We start from the raw sequence: 22,847 nt of genomic DNA on the forward strand, positions 1-22,847 counted from the left end.
CCCTGCATCATCTGCTATGGTATTGAGGAAGAACAAGAACTGTCAGCTGATTCATCAGGGCCAGCTGTGCCCTGAAGGGGAAGGCAAAAAGAGGCTGAGAGGAAAAGGCAAGTGATGGTTGCTGGAGACTGGCTGATGAATCAGCTGGAGAATATGCTTTGTCTTCTCTGTCACTCACAAAGAAGAAATGGCTGAAGATATGAAGACTGAGGGCAGCCTTAACTGCAGTGACCATGAGACTGTGGATCCTAAGATCCTGAGAGGAGTGAGGAAGCCGACAAACAGCAGAATTACAACCCTGCACTTCAAAGAGCAGATTTTGGCCAATTGAAGTGGTTGATAATGTGGGAAGGGAATTGGCTGGACTGCTGGCCTCAAAATACTGGTCTAGCTGGTGGCTAATGGCATCCCTCCGGGCTCAGTACAGGGACCAATATTGTTTCAGTGTCTTCATTAATGGCCTGGAGGATGGAGTGGAGTGCACACTGAGCAAGTTTGTGGCTGACACCAAACTGCAGGGACCAGTCAATATTCTGGATGGCTTCCATTCAAAGCGACCTGGACAGCCTGGAGAAAAGGGCTGACAGAAAGCTCATGAAGTTCAAGAAGAGCACATGCAAGGACTTACATGTGGATTGGAATAACTCCATGCACCAGTATAGGCCTGGAGTCTAGTAAGCAACTCTGCAGAAAAGGACCTGGCCTGGTAGACAACAGGTTGAACAGAAGCCAGGATTATGTCCTTGTGACAAAGAAGGCCAACTGTGTCCTGGGCTACATTAGCAAGTGCGTAGCCAGTAGGTCCAGCCAAACGTTTCTTCCCCTCTCTTCAGCACTGGTAGAATAGTGTGCTGTCTCCAGAGTGTTCTCTCCAGTTCTGGGCTCCCCAGCATAGGAAGGACATGGAGGTTCTGGATCAAGTACAACAGAGGCCACCAACCTGGTCTGAGGCTGGAGCAGTGGACATACAAGGAGAGTCTGAGAGTGCTGAGTCTATGGAGCCTGGGGAAGATAAGGCACAGGAGAGATCTTATTACTTTCTACAAGTACCTGATCAGAGGAGAGAGAGAAGATGGAGCCAGACACTTCTCAGAGGTGCACAGCAACAGAACAAGAGGCAACAGACACAAGCTAAAACATGGGAAATTCTGATTAGACAGTAGGAACACATTACTTCACATGAGGGTGGTCCAATATTGTAACAGTGGCCTAGCTCTGCATCCTTAAAGGCATTCAAGATTTGACTGGAGCTTTGAGCAACCTGATTTGATTAGCTCTGCTTTGAGTAGGGACTTGGACTACATGACCTCCAAAAGTCCTTTCCAGCCTACAGTACTCTGAGTCTAACGTTTGGAACCAGCTAAGTGTTGGCATCAAACATCTGAGACTAAGGTGCTACTTCTTAAATCTGTCAGGTGGCTTATCCCTCAGTCAAAAAGAATACCAGAGCAGGAAGAAGATGTTGGCTTGACCCTCAAAGCCCATACACATTTCAAGACCTTTGACTTTTAAGCCTGGGAGCCCTGGAGGAAGGCATTTAACCTGAGGAAAAAGAGGAAAGGGGAAACCTGTGAAGGTTCAAGTACGTGCATCTGAACAGCTCTATTATATAGGGATGACACAAGTACTCAACAGTAGAGGTGATATGATTCTTGTGGCTTGACAGCAAAAAAAAAAGTAATTAAATATTTTCTTGCTAATCCTGGACAAAGCATGGCCTCTAAGTTTTTAAAGGCTTACTTTTGGAGTCCATATTGGAATATCCTTCCAATCAAGACAGAAAAAGTGCTCTCCTGACACAAAAGCTATTTTGCTGCCACAGGTCCATCCTTCTCTCAAACACCAAGGGGAGTGCTAGAGCTTTCCAGAGGAAGGCTGAAATATTTTCTGCTAAATTTGTTTCCTAAAATGATTACATCATTTTCTCTGAAGCTTGAATAAAGTAAAGAGAATTGGCCTGAGGGTGATAACTCACATACGCAGTTTCAGTTTGAGTAGCTGATGTCTAGCATAGTTATAAGTAGCCAAAAAAGGTCTTATATAAAGTGGTATCCAGCAACATACATAACAGGACACTGCTACTGGCCTTCCCTATAATCGTCCACTGAGTTTATCAGTCACAGCTGTGTAAAATAACACCAGTAATTACCAGCACTTGTCAGCTTTTACTTCAGTAATTTAACAGTTTCCACACAAAACATAGAATACATGCTTCTTATAGGAGATGAAGAAGATTAAGAGTAAATCAAGCAAATTGCTAAATGTACTCTATAAAGAAAAGCTGCAGTCCTTACACAGCCACAGGCTGTCTAATTAATTTTAACTTTCATTAAAAGCAAAAAGAAATTTGAGAAATAAACAGAGAATTAGAGACACAATAAGACAGAGGATTAAAAATGAAAATGCTATTACTCTTTACCTTTCAGTGAACCTGTCCACAGGACTTGTTGGTAAGGCACTGTTCAAACACTTTGGGCAGATACTGTGCAGAAAGCAGGAAACATTGCAAGGGAAGGCACAGGAAAAACTCTCATCCAGTGGTTTGTCTTGTCTCCAGAATACTTTGGAGAATAACTGTGCAACATAAATATAGAAAGTAAATCTCTTCCCCTAATCTCACTTCCAAACAGCATAAATGAATTTAAATCCTGAAGGAGTTAGGAACCACAGTCTTTTCTAGGAGATTATTTCACACAAAACAGATTCAGCAGTTGGTCAAAGAGAAGCTACAAGAACCCAAAATTGAAAAGAAAGGCCTGTCAATAGCTGCCTGAGCCAAGATGTTGTTTTGCTTTAAATATTTTCCTTTTCTACTTGATTAATAATAGTTGTGGGTTTTCCCTTCCTAGGTGTATTTGCTCTCTTCTACATCAGTAACAAGTTCCGAACGTATCCCTTTACCTTCAAAGACCAGCTCATTATTTCCTACAGTGGCCTTCGAGGAGCCAGCAGCTTCTCTCTTGCATTCTTGCTTCCAGTGAATCTCTTCCCAAGAAAAAAATTGTTCATTACTGCTACTCTTGTAGTTATATATTTCACTGTGTTCATCCAGGTAAGTGTATTTCTTAATGGATTTCTTTCATGTAATAGAGGTGACTGAAAGCTTCATAGTGAAGACTGCATTGAATTTACTCTTAAACTAGGACAAGCTATCGTATTTTATGGCCAAATTTAGCACTGCACTGTGTAATTACCCTTTCAGAGCTCTTTAGGTATTATTAAATAACTTTTTCAGAAAGTCTGTATTGAAAACCTGTGTCTTCTAAAATATTCAGGGAAAAGGGCACTTTGTGTCCAAAATCTCTCATGTTCACTCCAAATGCACTTCTTAATGCTTCCAAATTAAGAAGCATTTTAACTTTACACTTCAGCACATTCTCTACTAGCAGTGTATCTCAAACTGAACAGAAAAAATATGTCTGTTCTGTGAAAGATTTTGAATTTTTTACTTTCATCTTCATTCATCTTGGAGACCAAACGAGAACATTTTGTACTTGGAAGAACTTGATCTTCTGGAGGTCTTGCATCCCATGTTCTGTATTTTCCCATATCAATATCTCAGATACTCTAGGGTGCCAATGGGGCACTATGCAGTTGTGGTTAGACACTTAGATTCTACCAGAATGTTACAGAAAAAACATTTTGTTTCTATTTCCCCTTTTTAAATGCTATTCTGTAGCAGTGCAGTAAAGAATTGGGAACAGCTTAAAATGGTTCCTAAGTGAAACAAAAAAACCCCAAAATATTTAATTCTGAAAATGCTGAAGTAAGAATTTTCAAGTAAGAATCTCACAAAGATAATGTTTTCTTTCAAGTGAGTGCTATTTTGAAGAAGGCTGGCAATAAGTCAGTTACTTTACATACTTAAAACACGTTGATAAATACAATCTCGCCTAAAAAAACCCTGTGTTTTTTTAAGTTTTTGAGTTTTAATCCTCTTCTGTAGCTCTCCATACAAGTAATAGATCATTCTTGTGTCTGAGACACAGCTTTCCTAATTGATTAAAATTAAATCCTTTTGCTTTCTTGCTGTTTTTTCCAAATGATATTTAACATTTCATCTCATTGTTCCAAATGCAGGGAATAACAATTGGACCATTGGTCAGACACCTAGATGTTAAAAAGACCAACAAAAAGGAGTCTATCAATGAAGAAATTCATGTGCGAGTAAGTTTTTTGTATCAGTAGCTGGTATCCTAAAAAGAAGAAAAACGGTATTCCAAAAGAGCTGGACGGAGGGAAGCATTTGGTAGCACTTGCATTCAGTGGATTTGGACACTGAATGCTTTTAACAACATTTGGAGGAAACCTTAAGCCTAATTTTCTAAAATATGATATCTATTTATATTCATAGTGACTATCATATTATAATATTATACCACAAGTGTCATGGTGTAGCAGGGTTCTTACTTCATGATACTTGTGACCATGGGAGGACAGAAACATAAAGGTAGCGTTTACAAAATGTACTCGTCATCCTTCCCAGCTAGATTTGTCAGATACCTTTGTTGCCATCCTTTGACTGGTTCTAGGCACATTGACACCTTAAAAGTCTTTAATCAAATTTTATTGAACTGAAATGAGTTGAACCATTGGTCTGCAAAGGTAGTTTCAAGTTATTCTGAGTAATGATCTTTTCCCCTCTCAAACATTTGCTTTAGCTTTCAAATTACCATTATATAAAATAACAGAAAGCTGCTCAAACTGACTTAACAACACCACACAAAATATATGTACATGCTTTCATTTTCACAATAGGGAATATGTTTGAAATTAACAGAAACACTGTGCCTTAAAATTAAGCACATGCAGAGACATTAGCAAAATTAGAGCATCTCAACTGATTTGAATTTGAATTGCATTTAATTCTTACTATTTCAGCCTTTACACTTAACTTTGAAAGGAATTTACGTTTAAAAGCACCACTTATAAAAATATGTATGTAAGAATTGGCCATTTTTCTGTCTGTTTCTATAATGCTAGAAACACACAAAAGATGACTGAAAATCCTGGTAGTTAGCAGTGATGAACTTAACAGTCTCATGAAAATTTGTAAAATTCTCGAAGGACTTGTTGGTCAAGGCAAAGATTAAGGTGTGCGGTACCTGGCCCTGTGCCCCTCTCAGGGAGGTCACACATGCAGAACGGAAACTTGGTTGACAGACCCAAGAATTTAGTTTTTGGTCTCAGTAGACAAAGAGGACCAAACAATTTGGATGTTTGGTATCATTTTCCATTGGACGTAGTCCTTTACTTGGGCCTATACGTTGCTGGGTCATGGTGAGAGGATAGCAGACTGACAGACTTGTTGCCTCCATCAAAATATTGCCACTGCAGCCAAATATAGGATTTGCCACAGTGGGATCTTTGCCTTGATTTTTAGACAAACGTTGATGCTTTCAGAATTAACTCACACCCTCCAATTAAAAAAAATCTCAAAATCCTGTCAACAATTGCATGTTTGTGGTGACATTATTTTCTCATAATGGCCACTTAAATTTTTTCCATGTTTGTTTCTCCAGTTGATGGATCACTTGAAGGCTGGTATTGAAGATATATGTGGACACTGGAGTCATTATCAGCTGAGAGATAAGTAAGCATCTCTTATTGCAGCCTACTATAATAAAATAACCTATCTATCATGTAAAATACAATAGGTAAATAGAATAAGAAATAAATGTTGTGCCCCATAAAGCTAAAATAGCACGAAAATATTGGGGACATGTGCAATATCTCTTTTTCAAAAGTGAACTCCTGAGTAACCGTTACCTCTTGGAAGTGCAGTGCTCGTATATTGCCTGCTAAATTGCTTCTGCACAAACAAGCAGAAAATAAGCCTTCTGAAAGAAAAACATAGTATGGGAACTCATGCTGCAGACATCAGCCTGTGCACATAGCTTTGGCATAAATCTTATATCCATGGCAGTGCTCCTTTAGGTCTGGATTTAGAACAGAAGCTACGTAAGTTGTCAGTGGTTCACTGACTTCTGCTGTAAGCCTCCACAGCAAATATGATCCCTTGTTGGTGAGTACAGATCCAATAATAATTACTCACCTGTCCTTACAGGTCTTTGCATTCAGTAATATTTAAAATAAGAGTACTGAAGGGAATGGTTGAATTTAAATATCCAGCAGCATAAGCAGATACTTTCAAGCTAGTCTTCACTCAGAAGTGCAGGACCTGCATCGTGTCTTCTATAAGCAGGATGAAGTGGTTTTGTGAAGCTTTTTGGCTCTTCCAGGCACTGCCCAGAAGAGCCAGACCTGTCATTCTGAGCTGCCATTCCCTTTACCTTTTCCCTAAGGGAGCGCTGTGATCATGTTGGCCACCACTGCGCATGTGAAGGGAAGTGCAGGGAGAGACTAATCTTCCTTTCCCACAAACATCTTATTATGATGCTGTGTGCTAAAAGTTATCCCTAGTTATCCTAGATATGCCCAGACTTCTGTGCTGGAGTCCTCTGTCTCATCTTTCAGCACTGGACCCCAGTAATCCAGCCAGAGGGCTCTGTCAGGAAATGGGGCAACTCCTTTCATGACTGGGTTTCTCCCTATGGAAATCAGGAATTAAGAGTGGGAAGAAGACAGCTGGTTTGCATACAGTTCTTGTCCCAATGAGGGGTCATGACGTAATGTGCTAGGGCACATACCTGGACCCAGAAGCTAAAATGTCCTCTTGTCTCTCACAGTACAGAGATAGCTTTAGGACTTCTGCTGGGACCACACCACTGTCTGTGCAGACAATAAGCTAAACAAATCCCTGTTGGAGCAGTAATTCCACTGAAATAGCTGCATTTACACATACCTGTGAGAAAATGTTATCCCCTTATCTCACATCTACCCAACAGCTATGAAAAGACAATTTTGTCGAAACTATCCATCAATGTAGTGTTTCAGTTCAGGGGCAGATTCAAAAAACACACCGTATGCGAAAACATTTAATGTAAAAAGACTGTATTAAAAGGTTTTTCTATGCAACTTTAAAGATGTTTATCATATGTATATCGGACTTAATTACCTAAGTGATGACACTCCAGGAGGCTTTCTGCTACATAGAAAAACATAAAGAGCTCTAATCCCAGTGGAAATATTTGTGTACCTATCTCTGCTATAATGTATAAAATCTAGCCTTTGTTAAGAAAAAATGTACAAACTCTATAGTGCTTTTCCTAGCACTGTGGAGCACATTACCTTGCTGTGGTAAACTGCACCTTTGAAAGAAACATATAAGACAATCTGCTGCTGTTCTGCTAAACGTCTGCCTGAAAGCACATACCTGTTTCAAAGCGTGTGCACACACACATTAACATTCAAATTATGCCACACATTAGCAATATTTTACAATCTGCAGCATGTGAGCACATAGTATTTTGTGGTCCATTCAACTTCTCTGTTATTCAGAATACAAAGAAATGTATTTTCTCTGAGCTAATTGTCAGGATTCAAAATTATCAGCAACATAATGGGCCCAAACTACTGTAACTGCTGGGCCATTTAGAGCCTCATTGGTGGCTGGCTGAATAGGCCAGGATTACTGTAAGAGCAGCTGCTGCTGTTATGCCCTACCAGAATACAACATTTGTACAAAAGCGTGGAGACTGGCCATATTCTTTTCTGGCAAATGTAGCGGTGTTATATGCAAACACACACCCAGCCCTTTTTTTTGCTCTGATTGCAGCTTGTTTCTTTCTTTTGTCTGGTGGGCTTTGCAATCTCTGTGGACCAGTAGACCATGCCAAATGTCCCCCTAAAGGTCTCCGCTCACTAGGCCTTCAGGAGTCCACAGATGCCTCCAATTTGGATTCAGTTTCCACCACTGAATTATATATGTGTGCATTTGAATGAAGATCAGCTTGTACCACAGAAATAAAAACACATTTCTTTTTTTTACACTTTGATTTTAATATCTCTTTTGCAGATTTAAGAAGTTTGACAATAAGTATTTGAAGAAAATCTTAATTCGGGAACACCAGCCCAAATCCAGCATTGTGTCATTGTACAAAAAGATGGAGATAAAACTGGCCATTGAGATGGCTGAGAGTGGCATGAAAATTTCAAAACCATCCACGGCTTCTTTGCAGTAAGTACTGACCTCCTGACCCTTTGCAGAGTAGGGACAGGAAGGAAGGGGAAAAAAATGAGGAAATACCCAAGGAATTTTACGACTTTAATAGAAATGTAAGGAAAAAAAAAACAATTATAAAAAGACAAGTTGCTGGTTTGTGCTGGCAATTCAGTACTCACCATATTTGCATTTTGGCTCTTTGTTCACAGAGTGAAAATTAAAACCAGGGACATTTTCTCTGTTTCTCTTCAATATTGGGCAGTTCTGAAGAGGAACCATAAGTCAGGCACAGAAGCCACTCTTGCTGCTTTAAATCACAGCAGTGGTTCAAGGTGGCTGTACTTGTCACTTACCTGGCCAGTGGGTTTTGCTCATCACTGATAGGTGCTGAGAGACCTGCAGGAGAGCTTAGAGAACAGGTCCTGACTCCATTATCCCAATCACAAATTTGTGCTGAGAGCAGACTTCTTTGTAGCATTTGCAATTTTTGCTACTTTAGTTTGCAGTCCCTCAAACTGTCTTGCCATATTTTGGTACTTCCATACCAAATTCATCCAATTAAACATTGAGAGCAGCTCTACAGTGAAGGACTTGGGGGTACTGGTGGATGAAAAGCTGGACATGAGCCAGCAATGTGCTCTCGCAGCCCAGAAAGCCAACCGTATCCTGGGCTGCATCAAAAGAATTGTGGCCAGCAGGTCGAGGGAGGTGATTCTGCCCCTCTACTCTGCTCTGGTGAGACCCCACCTGGGGTACTGCATCCAGCTCTGGAGTCCTCAGTACCGGAAAGACATGGACCTGTTGGAGCGGGTCTGGAGGACGGCCACAAAAATGATCAGAGGGATGGAACACCTCTCCTATGAGGAAAGGCTGAAAGAGCTGGGGTTGTTCAGCCTGGAGAAGTGAAGGCTCCGGGGAGACCTTATTGCAGCCTTTCAATACTTAAAGGGGGCCTATAAGACGGATGGGGACAAACTTTTTAGTAGCGTCTGTTGCGATAGGACAAGTGGTAATGGTTTTAAACTAAAAGTGGGTAGATTCAGACTAGATATAAGTAAGAAATTTTTTACAATGAGGGTGCTGAAACACTGAAACAGGTTGCCCAGAGAGGTGGTAGATGCCCCATCCCTGGAAACATTCAAGGTCAGGTTAGACGGGGCTCTGAGCAACCTGATCTCGTTGAAGATGTCCCTGCTCATTGCAGGGGGTTTGGACTAGATTGACCTTTAAAGGTCCCTTCCACCCGAAACCATTCTATGATTCTATGAAACAGTAATGCAACTTGGCTTCAGACAGACCAGGATAGAAAACTGGTGGGATGTCCAGAGCCATCACTGAGGGAACTACCTTCTAGGAGAAGAGTCTGTACAAATCTGCACTCCTGCATACTTTAACTGCTGTGCATGTCTTTATCCTCACCTTGTAACCCACTGTCCAGAGTGTGGGTATTGCTAATGGCACTTGCCCCCACAAACTCTTTCCTGGGCTCCCACTGGCCACTGTTGCTGCTGCTGCCTGCTCTCTGCTGCTGCATCCTTCAACCCCTCTCCATTTTGCAGCAACCTCTGGCAGGGCCCAGCATATTTTCTTTTTTGAATGATCTTCTCAACCCATACCAGAAAGTCCAAATACCAACTGGATGTTAAATAAAAATCTCTCTTGAAACGTTGGTTTAATCATGTCAAGATTCATCTGATTTCCTGAAACTGATGTCAGCATGCAGCATAAGACCTAGCCCTTTTCTTTCTAAATCATTCTTTGCTGAACGGATGATATTAAAAAAGATTGTGTGTCTGTCAGGCTCCTTTCTGTCTGCTGTATTCCCTTAACTGTTCTGAGCTAAGAGAAAATGTGCAAGGTTGGTAGACAATCTATGGCAATCAAACCACATTCCTCTTCTTTTCTTGAAGGAAAGTGAAAATAAGACAAATTGCTTCAGCGTAGTTCAGAAATTCTCTCCTGAGTTGACAATTTAGATTGAAAAATATTCTATAATAAACAGGTGACACGATGGACTAATTTTTGCCAGCTCTACTCTGCCTATAATTGAATTTTACTGTGCATCAGCCTCTGATGGTTTTCCTACTGAGACAGCACAGGTTTTCCTACTGAGACAGCCTTTTTAAAAATGAAGTGTCAACTTCAAAAAACAAAGTGCAGCCTGTGGCTCAGAAACATGCTGATTCTTGGAGGCTGTGAGAGTGTTCCAGGAAAATATGTGCTTTCCCAGCTCTGTTCTTTGATAGGTGTCCGCTGTTGAGCACTGGAGGAGACAGGATAGTGAGCTAGGTGTTGCATCTTTGGTCTGAGCCAATGCAGCAGTTCTTATATCTCCACTCTCTTGAGCAATTAAGTGAACCTGCTTAAGACTAAAAGGTTTCTAAATGTATTTGTAAATTGTTTCATTGTTATCATTGAGATAGCTTGTACCTAAAGTCCCTCTCTTCAGTCAGGATACAAAAATCTGGCCATGAGCAAGTGGAGATTTGGAATCAAATTCCAATGTATGGCATATAAAGCAATATTTGCAGTGCCAGAGTAGTGAGAAAACTCTTTCACTAGCACTTCTGATCAGTTCTGCAGCCCTTAGGCACACAAGGGGAAATGCTCTATAACAATCAAAGCAGATCTCCATCACTCTGAATTAGCATTATTCTCAGAAATTGTATTCAGGCTGGTGTGAGTCCTGCAGGTGGAGTGGGTGGCCAATATGCAGTAAGTATCTCCAGTGCGGACTGGAGAAATTTGCCCATGGACTGTGCAACAAAGAATCCACATTTGAATGAAAATAGAGCATTTTGTTATGATATTCTGCAGAACGGAAGCCTTAGAAATAAGGACAGAAATGGCAAAAGCAGAGCCAAGCAGATATTATCAAAATTGTGTTTGTATGGCTGTTTTTTGGAGGAAATATGCCCATTTGAGAGAGATGGTTTGATGCTGAGTTAATTAATGTTGGCTTCATATTACTGCAATACTGACTTTGGTAAGAGTAAATCTTAGAATGTATCAATAGAGATTAAATCTTAGAATGTATCAATACAGTACAGATCAGAGTCGAGTGCTGTGTTGTCATTTGTGGTGGTGCAGTTGTGCAAGAGCTGTGCCCGATGAATGTTACTTCCTTCACAGGACTAGTGAAGACTGGTGGAGAGTTCATAAAGGTCGAAATTTTATATATATTATATAAAAAATAATCCTACAAGGTTTGTGGAAGGCATTTGATTTCCTCCATATATCAACTATCTCCATGTCTAAAGAAGAAAGAGATACTGGTCATGGTACTCATTACAGAGAGACAATCAGTTTTCGTGGCATATTATAATTTCAGTATTTTCTTCACAAATATATGTCCTGTGCTGTGCTTTGTTGTAACATGCTGGCAGTTTCAATAAGAACAAAGAAATAGTTTCAGTAAGGATTGGTTTATGGGTTTGGTGACATACCAAACTTGTTTGGGTTTTTTTGAAAGTTCTTTTTTAAGGTATTGTATATTGCAAAATGTAAAAGCAACCTGTTCCTTGTTACCATACCTGTGCGTTGTTATCGGTTGGGTGGGTTAATATCTAATCCCATAAAAAGAATGCACACTGTTTATTTGTGCTCCAGAACAATAGAGACTATCTTCATGCTATTTGTTCTCTTGCTAGCCCAGCTCAGCTAAAACCCAGGGAATTTTATTTATTCTATTTAAGTCACTTTAAGAGCAAAATGATAAGCTTTTAAATGACTTAAGACTGGCCACTTCTGTGCTGGCATGTGGAGGGGGTCAGGTATGCAACTGGAAAAGTAAAGAGACGATCTGATGTCTTCCCAGTGGATTTCTGCTTTCCCCTCTTTAGCTGCTTTCCCCTATTTATTCCCAACTGTAAGGTATAAAGACCCTGTGGAGACATTCAGTGAAGTGTGGACCAGAGAGACAGTTATTCCCTGTGATGTCAAAGCCGCTTGCATCAGCCATGTCAGTTCGATTTGCATTACACAAATGAGCCAAGCCTGCATTTTATATACCACTACTCGTTGACAGGCTAAATTGCCATTAGTCCTCAGGAGCTGTGCTTGTGTTTGCTTTTCCAGGTGTACCTAGGGTCTCTCTGTTGTCCAAAGGGACGGCAGCTAGGGGCTACTGACAGCAAAGAGACTGGTTTCCTTGCTGTGGAATGTAGCATACACGGGATGTCCCCCAGCCTGGGACATGCCAGACCCAGTATGGATAAAGGTGCATTACACCTAAGCCTGGAAACTTGGTGGCATCCCTGGATCCTCTCGGTGTTATGCCTGAGAGCTGAAAGCAAGCGAAAAACCAACCAATCAACCAACCAACCAACCCACCCATCCAGATGGCCTGGAATTGGGTAGTGGTGATGGTCTTTTTTCCCTGTTGGTAAATACCTAGCTTTGTTGTTGTTGCTGTTGTTGAGTTGATGAATGTCAACTAAACATTTGTTGGGAAGGATTTATCAGGGCCAGGATAAGACTTCTGGTCAAATCCAGAAAGGGAGTCCTTTTCTGTCACTCTGGTTTGCCAATAGCTGAGTGGTAGACTCATGGGTCTCTCATGCCTCAGTGAGATCCTTAACCTATTGGTTACTCCAGCTCTACCTCTAACACCACCCCTTAACCTATTGTCGATTTCTCTCTTTCTTTTTACTTCATGAAAAATTTGGCAGATCTCAGTTTTGGTCTGATGCAGAATGAAGACACATTTTGAAACTTTGAAATGTATCAGGAATTAATTCTTGTATTCCAGGGAGTTTGGCGAGGGCCAGACCACCAGTGCTCACTGTCTACTTGATAGTAAGAGGCAGTACAATGTAGAATCCAGGCAGCCCATGATAGTCCTACAAGTTTTCAAGATGTTCACATTAGATTACAGCACAAAAGAGTGGTAATATCTTGTTAAATTAGCTGTAATTGCAAATTCCAACCTTTTTCCTATGCTTACAGCATAATCTCAGTTTAGCTTGAATCCACCTTCCTTTGCCATTAAAAGTTTTTAATTTATTTTAGATGGAGTACAAAATAAATGCATACAAAGCTTTGGCAATACTGTACATTGATCATAATCCATTCTTTAATTGCACAATTTCTAGACAACACTTTAAGGCCATCATTTAGCTGAGAACAAAGATTTGCAATTACATTTTTTTAAAAAGAGACAAGAAAGGAAAATGGAGAAAGGAAAAAACCAGAAACAACAAGATGAACTCAGACTGATTCATCCTGGATAATCACTATCTATTTCTTCTCTCTTCATGGGAATTCAGCCGAACGCTAACTCTCACTCAGATTGACCGATTTAGCAAAACCAGTTAACATTTCACAGCAGCACTCCTCCATTGTTTTGCTAGTGAAAAAGCCAGGCAGCTACAAGTGACTGTGGGCTTCTTGTCACAGTTTGTTAAAAATACGAAGATGACTATCTTTTAGGTAGTTCTTTCATTTTAAATGGAGAAACAGGCTCAGTAGCAAGGAAACCCTATACGTTCTCCTCACCACAGGGCAAGTCTCTCGGACTCCTTAATTGGCATGTGTTTTAGTTCTTAAGGATTTACTGCACTTTCTCAAAGGAGTTGAAAGCAGTAGGACTGCAAGGCCCAGACTGCTAGACCACGCTGAAGAACCTATTCAGACAGAGGAGGAAACTTGCAGTGCCTTCCTGAACATACACCTGGTTGTTGCCCAACCTTATCCTTAAATTCAAACTTCCTCATGAAGCTTTCGGAAAGAAAAGGAGAGTTTCTGCTGCCAGCTATATGAGGGCTTAGGGCCCAGTCTGACTACCCAGTATATTGACAAAACCCGAGAAAGAGCAAAATCTGACATTTTTCATTCATCTTTGGATGATTTCGTGGTGCTACTGGTCACTGAAAGGCTCTTTGTAGCCTTCTGTTCTAGCAGTAAAAATAGATCATGCATCATTTAATGGGAATAGTATTTAATCAATTCATTAATATCATATTTAAACTTCTCTTTTATTTACAGGAGTGGTGGAAATCGGCATGTGCATAGGCTCTTGCCTGCAGAGGTGGAGTCCATGAGAGATGTCCTGGCACATAATCTATACCAAGTGCGACAAAGGGTGCGTAAGCCACCTGCTATCGCACGCTATTTGCAGTCTGAAAGCTCTTGTTTGCCCTCCCCGTACCGCAGCCAGGGCGGGTGGTAGTGCCAGGACCGGCCCTGGGGTCGGTGCGAGACGTGGGCCCGCAGCTGCTCCAAGCCCGGGGCTGCACGGGGAAGGGAAGAAAGGGAAGGAGCCCTGCCTCGGGGCTCGCTGCCGGATGGAAAAAAAAGGAAAGCAGGTTTTTTCCATCAGCTTTTCACGGCGAAAAGCCAGGAAAATCTGTGACTGAGCTGTAGAGGTCAGGCTTCCCTCGCTGCACAGCTACCTGTGACTCAGAAACCGCTTTCCATGGGCTGCCAAACTTCCCCGGGAGGATCTGAGGTGCCAGGTCCTCTCCCTGGGGGCCCGCGGTGGAGGCCGGCTGGCGGGGCGGCCTGCGTGCCCCCGCGGCGGCCCGGGGCTGCGGCCTGGATGGGCGCTGGGCGGCCGGCTGCCCGGCAGCCGGGGAGGGATGCAGGGCTTTGTGGGAGGCAGCAGGCTGGCAGGTCGCCAGCAGCAGTGAAACTCCTCTGTGGAGGTGGGCCGATCAGTGGCGATAAACATTGCGTAGCCCAAAAGCAGCTGAGAGTCAGGCTTGTAAACCCTCGGTCTGCGTGGGAGCAACAGTTTACCCTCGCCACAGGAGGAGAAAGGAAAAAAAAAGAATTCCACTTCCTCTGGAGCTTTACTGTACACATTTGGGGTTTTTTCCCCCATAAAGCGGGGGTAATAATACCACAGCAGAGGTTTGGCTTGAAGAAATTTGTACTGATTCTGATGCAGCCCAGTGTATAATCCAGTCTTGGGCCCAGAATATACAGCTGAGTGCTCTCCTACAGCAATGAGTGACAGAGGATATATTGTAGTAACCTTGAAATTACGCAGATAAACGGGGCTAACTCGTGTAGCACACATTTATTAGAAAATGCTAGGCCCTGCTCATTTAAATGTGTCATTACTAATATGATATTAATTCCTAATATTGTTTGATTTGCCATGGCCAATTATCCTTATGATATTAGTTTCTTATCTTACCAGCAACAATTTGCATATATGGCTGCCTCTTAGATTACTGAAATGAACTCCCTTCAAAATCAATTACAGTAATGACCATTTGTGCCAGTCACTTCCTATGTGGTATTGAGAACTGTGTGCTTTTGGAAATTAAAGATTGGAAGGAAAATAATGCCAGTTCTAACACTTCACTTTCAACTCTGAAGGCCTGGTGATGCTCTGGCTCACCAGACCAACTTCACAAGGACCCTTGCAAGTGAGACTGAGATCAGATTCTGCTTTTTAAGATGGTTTATAAGCTTAAGGGAATTTTTCTCTCTAAGGCAGCTAATTATTTCCCTTATTTCACAAGCTGTATGCAATAAATTAAAAACCTTGTCCTAAAAGATGCTGGGTTTTAGGGTAATGTTAAGGTGTAGTTTGTCCACGTATGGAAAGGAAACCCAGCTGTGCATCTCATTCTGGAGATGTACTCTTCTTAACATAGTCTTTTGCTCCAGGGCACATCTGCAACTTGCTCCTGGCTCAGTAATATTAGTACCAAGGCTCAGCGGTGGGTTAACCAGCTGTCTCTCTCTTGGGACCTACCTCAGATCTATAGCTCCCAATTGCGTGATCAGAAGAGGGCTGACAAAGGGAGGGCAAGCCCAGAGACGTTGCCAGCCTTGTGTAGGTGGGTATATTTCTATGGTACGCTTCGAGCAGGCATGAGTCTATCAAAAATGGCACCAAAATGTAGCCCTTGAGGTCCGAGACTTAGAGCTGTGTTAGCGCTTCCTCCCGTCTTGCTCTGCAGGAGTGAGGTTAGCGTGAGGCTGCATTTTTCCATGTAATACCAAAGAGAGCTGTGGTGAGTCAGGTGTCCCCTTGGCCCTGTGATCAACCAGACTGCGCAAGGTCATTAGCATTGCAAGTGCAAAGAGAATCAACAGGGTGCATTTTCTGTTTCAGGCACCGACATACAGCCGACACAACTTGCCTGCCAACACAAATGAGAAACAAGCCCAAGAAATCCTCATCCGTCGGCAGCAGAGCCTGAGGCAGAGTTGCAGGAAGGGTAACAGCTTACCTTGGGGAGGACCGGTACCTGTTACGTAAACTACTATTTGTATAAAAAATGCCTCTGCTTCTCTGTAAATAAGGAAAGAGACACCCATTTTTATATGCTTTTTGCAATAATTAAAATGGATACTTTACCCAATGTCCTCATGTAGTACCTAAGAAGAGCTTCACTTAGCATGTGGACAGCAACATTTTTATGTCCTACCTTTATACATTGGTCAGAAATCAGCTACTATGGCTGTAAGTAGTAAAATAATGTAACTTACATTGTTTTGGCCTGTGCAAAACATAGTATAATCACAGCTGTGTGAATTTGTGGATTCACAAAAGGCCTGATGCAAAGCCCTTGACACCTGGCACTGACAGTTTGGGCTCTCGATCAGTAAGAGTAAGATTTTTCTGACCAAATGTAGGCATTGGATAGCATAGACATTTACAGGTGAGATAATCACAGTTAAGGAAGAGAAATAACTTCTTGCTGGGTATATTAATTTTATTTAAAGTTGTCACCTGAAATCGGAAAGGCGCATCTTAGAAGAACATATTTCTTTCTACTGTCTGCAGAAAAAAACTAGGGCTATTATATCAGACACAGACATTTTCACTGGAGCTGATGTTGAGTTCAACCCATCCAAGCCAAGCACTGATCTTATTCACACTGCTCTAAATTTGGCTGTAAAGGTGCAGGGGCACAGCAGAAAAAGCATATAACGATCCCACCAAATAAGTACAAATTGCGGAGGCAACCATTGGCACTGAACACATTTCTGTCTCCATACACAGGCTAGCACCACGGGCATACGCTACCTCTCTCTGCCTCAGGGCCCCAGCCAGCCTACTAGACGAAGAGCCAGGCGTGTTACTTTTACAGGTAATGGAAGTGCTTTACTCTGTATCCTACTCCAGCAGTGAAAGAAACTTGGCCAGTTGCTCAGTGGATTTAACAATACTAAATGAATACTCCCATGGAAGTCCCTGGCCTCTTTAAATGAGCTACACCCTTCTCTCCTATCTTTTTTATCTCTGTTGTTTATATGGTCATTACTGCTGCAGTTTCTATCTCGTTCCAGCACCGCCTAGTTTTCTCTTTTTCCCTCTTGCACAAATTATTCCAGTGATTCCTGCAGTTTGGCCTGGCCATGAGGGCATCCATGTAAGCCGGAGAAAGCAAATTGTCTTCCCTGCAGCCCCACAGACACAATTGCATGCAAAATTGTTAGGAGTTGCTGAACCCATAGCCCAGTTGAAGCGAGGCTGCTGCAGCTCCATGCCCCCAGGTCCCACCGGTAGCAAGGCTGAGCAGGTATTTCTAACAGGCACCCCCTCCCACCGTAATTCAGTGTACAGCCAGACACACAGAGCAGCACAGATAGGGCACAGCACTCATGCAAATGCAAACAGCACCAACAGCCTCATCCTGGTCCCCTCTCTGGCTGCTCAGGACAGTAGCCTGTTAGTGGAAAATTGTATATACATACCTGCTATCTGAATCCCCCAGTAGCTGGCCCTGGACCCTCTGTCTCCCCAGCTGGTGGCACTTGGGCATGTGAGCCCCTGGGGACACAGCCCCATGGCAGCTGCTGGTACTCAGAACTACACACATGTGCATGCACACACACACACACACGCGCGCGCGCACAGATGCTCTTCCACCCCACCCCATGCACTGTAGATCCGTCCAGCAGCTGGTCTTGGACACCCAGTCTTCCCCATAGCGGGATGCTGGATCCCCTGGTCTCCCCTTGCCTCACATACAGGGACACACATGTGCAAACAGGTCTTTCTGGTACCTTCTCTGGATTATAGCCTTACCAGTAGCCAACCACAGACCCCATGGTCTCTTCAGTCACTGGTCTGGACCTCCTGCCCCTCCAGTAGTCAACTCACAGACATTCTGCTCTCCCCAGCATCTGTCCCAGACTCACGATTGCTCCAACAGTTGGTTCCCAAGCCTCTTATCCTGCTCAATGGCTACTCTGGCTTGGTGATTGCTGGTGACTTCACATTGACATACATACCGACACAATATGCATGCACCCCAGTCCCTCCAGCTGCTGGCTGACCTCCACACACACAGGTACACTGTATAGGGAGCTGCTCACCCAGGAAAATAGTCAGAAGTGGAGTTTAATGAGAAAACAGGAGAGACTGCTGATCAGGCACAGGGCATTGCCATACACATATACTGACCAGCCCCTGTTTACATGTGAGCAGCCCTTTTTATCCCCTTCTTTCTCTGTTTTCCTGCACTTGTTCCTCCCCAATTACCAGATCCCTTCCTTTCCCTCCCTTTGGTTCCTGCACTAAACATCCCATCATAAGTCCTGTATGATCCCAAAATCCTCTCCCCAGACATCCCAATAATGATCCCCGTACCCTGCCACACCTCACTCTATGAGGTGCCCTAGGGAGAGCCCCTCTGTTGGCTCATCGTGGTGGGTCTCACCCTGCCCATGGAGTTGATCACACTCATGATGGCTCAGGGCAGGGGCTCAGGATCATTCCTCTGACTGGGGTATTGGGGGCTCCCCCGCCTGCCCTTGTGCCTTGAGGCTCCTCTGTGTTTGTGGAGATGAGCCTCTAATGACATAACCTAACAAAAAATCCAGGCAGAATCTGTCCCCAAGCAGCTGGTCTCTTCTCCCCTTTTCCCAGCTTGCTCTCTATGAACATTTCTGTAATAATACTGGTATCACTCAGGTTATCATATGTACGCAGTAAAATGCAGACCCATCTTCCCTTACGCTCTAAGTAAGGAGACAGAGGTTAGGGATGGAGCAACACTGAATTGCCCACAGAAACACAGCAAGACAGTGTCAGGGAAAACATGGAATTTAGGATACTTGAATGTTCATCATTGTCTCCATCTGCAATCTTCCCTAACTCATTTCTGCGTTTATTTATGTGAACCTGAAATGCGTTTGGGTTCCTTTGAAAAATTCCTTCGCATTTCTGACAAAATTAGCTATAGTGATTGAAACCATATTTTTAATCTTCATCTTTGTATCAAAAACTTGGACAACAAGGTTTGTTTCTTGCAGGTGCAAAATTATTTTCTTTCTTCCCTTTCTGTTTTACTCTGAAAGAGATGAAAGCGAAAGAGATCTGTGTAGGCAAACCATCCCCTTGGGGCTGGACACTCACACGTGATGGCAGCAGAACAGAAACCCATAGGATCTGTTCGGAGGGGAAAATCAAAGTTACTCAAGGGGATTTTTTTTTTTTTCATACAGCTGATTCTTTTCTGTTCTGTTTGTTGGGACGTCATGGTGGGGGAATTTGTGTCTTTCTAAAAGACTCAAACTGTTCTACACAGCAGCCTCAGGCCTAAAGGCATTTCAGACACTTTCAAGGGACCAAGTCCTGGTATAGCAGACAGGCACATTATTTCAGTGGTGAGAGGAGTAAATCCTGAGGCAGTGAATGCAGGTACATTTTTACTAATAGCTAGGCCTGAATTTGAGCCCTGCCTTGTGATCTATCCAAATAATTAGACTTCTTGGTCGAGCTTCTGGCCCCATCTTAGGTCCATGGTGTAGCTATTCTCACCATTTTAAACGTCTGCAGCAGGAGGAAGCCACCCTAAACTCCTCTCATAAACTGTGTTAGGATGTGATGAATTGCACTTGGAAACTGAGAAGAGAAATACTCAGTATGTAGGAAATTAGAATTACAACCTCATATATGAACATATGCATTTACAGAGATAAATGCCACCTCTTCTGTCTATGCCTGGAAGCCCTCCTGGAATAAGCATCCTCCTGCAACCTTGGTTTACCCTTTATATATAGCATGTGCAGAAGGTTTAGTAACTAAGAGGTCAGAAATGACCACAAATAGATCCTTAAGCCACCTATCAGCTCTTTCTGCCACTCATAAAAATGCATGATTTCTTTGACAGTATTTTTATCTTTTGACATTCATAATTTGTAACAGTGATGCCCCCAAAGGGCTAAGTAGAAGCCCTTCAAATCTGACAATACCTATCCTATTTTATTGCTCATGGTGTGGTACGCCCACATGGCCTAACAGAAGCAGGTTTGCTGTTAAAGAAATCTGTGTCCCTGTTCAGTGGAGGTAAGTGCTGGTGCATGCGCTCTTACTTTGTGCCAACTGTGAAGTAAACATGAGCTTAAAATAATTTAATAGTTATTAAGCTGCAATAACTTGATAAATTTTGATTGTGTGACTATACCCAACACATGTCTGCTTTAACCGCCGCAGGATATAGTCTAATTTTATTATTCATGGACCTTTGTGTTTATGTCCCAAAACCTTCTAACTTGTTATGAGCTGTTTCTTAAATTAACTAATTTGCTAGTGCATAGTCAGACTACAAGTGGCTTTAAGAACAATAAAAAAGTATATTCTGGAAACTCAACAGAATGAGAGAGCCAGTTATTGGCCTACTGCAGGCAAATTTTTATTGTGTACCTGTGGCAAAGAAAGCTGGTAGGAGCAGGTCTGACACACCCAATGTAATCAAAGCGCCGTAGAGTCAAACTCCTAGTTTCAGGTGAAACTGTTTTCTTCCCAGTTGTTAATCACAGGTGACTAGTAAACTTGATTTTCAATGGTACTAGAGTCTTCTCCTTGGTCAATTTCTGTCTTCTGCTGTGGGTTTCACAATGCTTTTCAATCATGGTGCTCGGTATACTTGTGAAATTTGTAGAAAATTGGAAGCTACATAAAGGAGCACTCTTGCCCTGTGAAGGCATTGAGCAGCTCTGCGAGGCACTAAAAGATATCCGAATGTGCTTATTCGCTGGGGTTTCAAGGTAGAGGCAAGATCAAAAAAATCTTTTAAACATCAGCTTTGGGACGAAAATAAAAATTTAGGGTTATTTTTAGTTCTTGACTGCTCTCTTATTCTATAGCAATTATTTAAAGTGCTTCAGTTCCAGGGTTTAAAACCGTAATGGTATATCATATTGAATACCCTTTAACTGTCCTTGCCAATACCGTGGTGTTTCTCTTTTCTCTTCTTCAAAATATGAATTCTTTATCTGTTTTCCTTCAGATCACCACAGAAGTGTCTCTGATGCTGCCTGCCCAGTAATGTTCAGACCCCAGCCCCGACTACGTCCACTCGAAGCAAAGCACCGCCAGGAAGAGCTGATTCCAATGACATGCTTGGATAGACGAGCGGGCCCATCCGAACTGTCAGGTCGAAGAGGAAATTCAATCAGCCAGCATCGTTTCACCAGAGCAGACAATCTAGCTCTAATGCCACAGTCTCGATTCACTGTGAGAGAAGTAGAGGCGTATGAGTCAGAAGAAGAGACAGAAACGATGGCACCAGCCAGGCCATTAGCCATATGAGGAGCAGAGGAGAGCAATGTTTGCATCTCTAGGGCCCTTTGTGCACTGCTCCAGAGAAAATAACAAAGCTCTTATATGAAGCAAACCACAATTTTCCTTTTGGGACCAGTGCACTTCTTCTCATATCACTTTCAAGTGCTGTATCAAGGTACTTACTGGCTTGGAGAAGACTGAAATTCTTATATGGTTATATCAAGCTTTCTTTCCAAGAAAACACTGCAGGAAAGAGGGGAACATGATCTTTGTAGAGGTTTGGACATGGATTTAAATGACAATAGTTGGGCACATGCAATGCTATGGGTGGAAGCTGATATTGCCTTCCTCTGTTCTGTACTATGGCCTAAATCCAGAAGAAAGAAACACTGAAGGGCATGCTTGAAACATGATTGGTAACTTCAACCAACTGTCTAGAGCTTTTGACTTCAGAGTGTTTGAGATATTCCAGGAAAGAGTTAAAAAAAAGAAAGGCATTTTTAGGGCACCTAAATGTCACTGAAGATGCCTAAAGGGGTACTTAAGTCAAAAGTATTCTTCAGTGGACACTTTCAGCACTTTGGAATCTCTTGGCATCTCAGGTTTTGGCTCTGCAAAAGTGCCTAAAGTCAGTTGCTGTGATGGTCCATAACTCCTGCTACTTCAACCAGTTTCAGCATGTGGACACCTATCACCCACCTACAGTTGTTTTGGATGAATAAAGGAGGCATCCTGGTACACACAAATCCAGAGAGGACTCTTCAGGCAGGGGTGCTGTCAGGATGCCTTTTATTTGCAAGTGTGGGATGGCAAGAATGTACACAATATTCTTGTGGTTCAGCACATGGGAGGCTTCATTGTGGGGCATCTAACTATTCTCCACTCCCACCTTGCCAGAGGGTGCCCAAATCAGTGGACTGCTCTTCACACTGAAGCTGGACCCGTACTGCAGATAGGGAGCAAGAAACTGGGACAACAGGTAAAGGGAGCTTAACTTTGTAGCCTGCTGGCTAGGATGAAAGAGGGGTCCTGTGTTTTGCTCCCAGGTTTTTGTAGGGTGTCTGCCTATCTGTTGTACAGAGAAGCATTTGCTAAAAAAAAAAGCAGAAGTAACCAGGGGGACGTGCACTGGAGCCCGTGACCTCCCAGCCTGCCTGCTGAGCTCCCTTCCAACTGGCTGTGTGCGACTATGCTCCAGTCTCAATGGTGGGTCTCCTTAGTGGTGGGGGAAGCAAGAAGCTATGGTCTTGAGTCATTTTGGATAAAGTCTAAAATCCCAGATACCTAGTTCCTCTGATGGAGCTC

General features: G+C 42.7%; 1 protein-coding gene across 2 annotated transcripts in view; it reads left to right on the forward strand.

Annotated features, from left to right (window-relative positions):
• The window catches only part of SLC9A4 (solute carrier family 9 member A4), a 39,048-nt gene extending 17,461 nt beyond the window's left edge, over positions 1-21,587 (forward strand). Inside the window, exons 5-12 of one of the 2 annotated variants that reach the window (XM_087757789.1) lie at positions 2,850-3,052; positions 4,081-4,167; positions 5,523-5,593; positions 7,919-8,080; positions 14,051-14,147; positions 16,137-16,274; positions 17,031-17,118; positions 21,268-21,587. In XM_087757789.1, coding sequence (XP_087613915.1) covers positions 2,850-3,052; positions 4,081-4,167; positions 5,523-5,593; positions 7,919-8,080; positions 14,051-14,147; positions 16,137-16,274; positions 17,031-17,118; positions 21,268-21,569 — 1,148 coding nt within the window. In that variant the 3' untranslated portion in view covers positions 21,570-21,587. The remainder of the gene's footprint in view (positions 1-2,849; positions 3,053-4,080; positions 4,168-5,522; positions 5,594-7,918; positions 8,081-14,050; positions 14,148-16,136; positions 16,275-17,030; positions 17,119-21,267) is intronic. The other variant, XM_087757788.1, reaches the window with a different exon arrangement.
• Positions 21,588-22,847: the final 1,260 nt, after the last annotated feature.

This window comes from Nipponia nippon, unplaced genomic scaffold (assembly GCF_047370975.1).
Source record: "Nipponia nippon isolate SJK-2023a ecotype South Korea unplaced genomic scaffold, ASM4737097v1 scaffold_2, whole genome shotgun sequence".
In the NCBI taxonomy this organism is placed as follows: Eukaryota; Metazoa; Chordata; class Aves; order Pelecaniformes; family Threskiornithidae; genus Nipponia; species Nipponia nippon.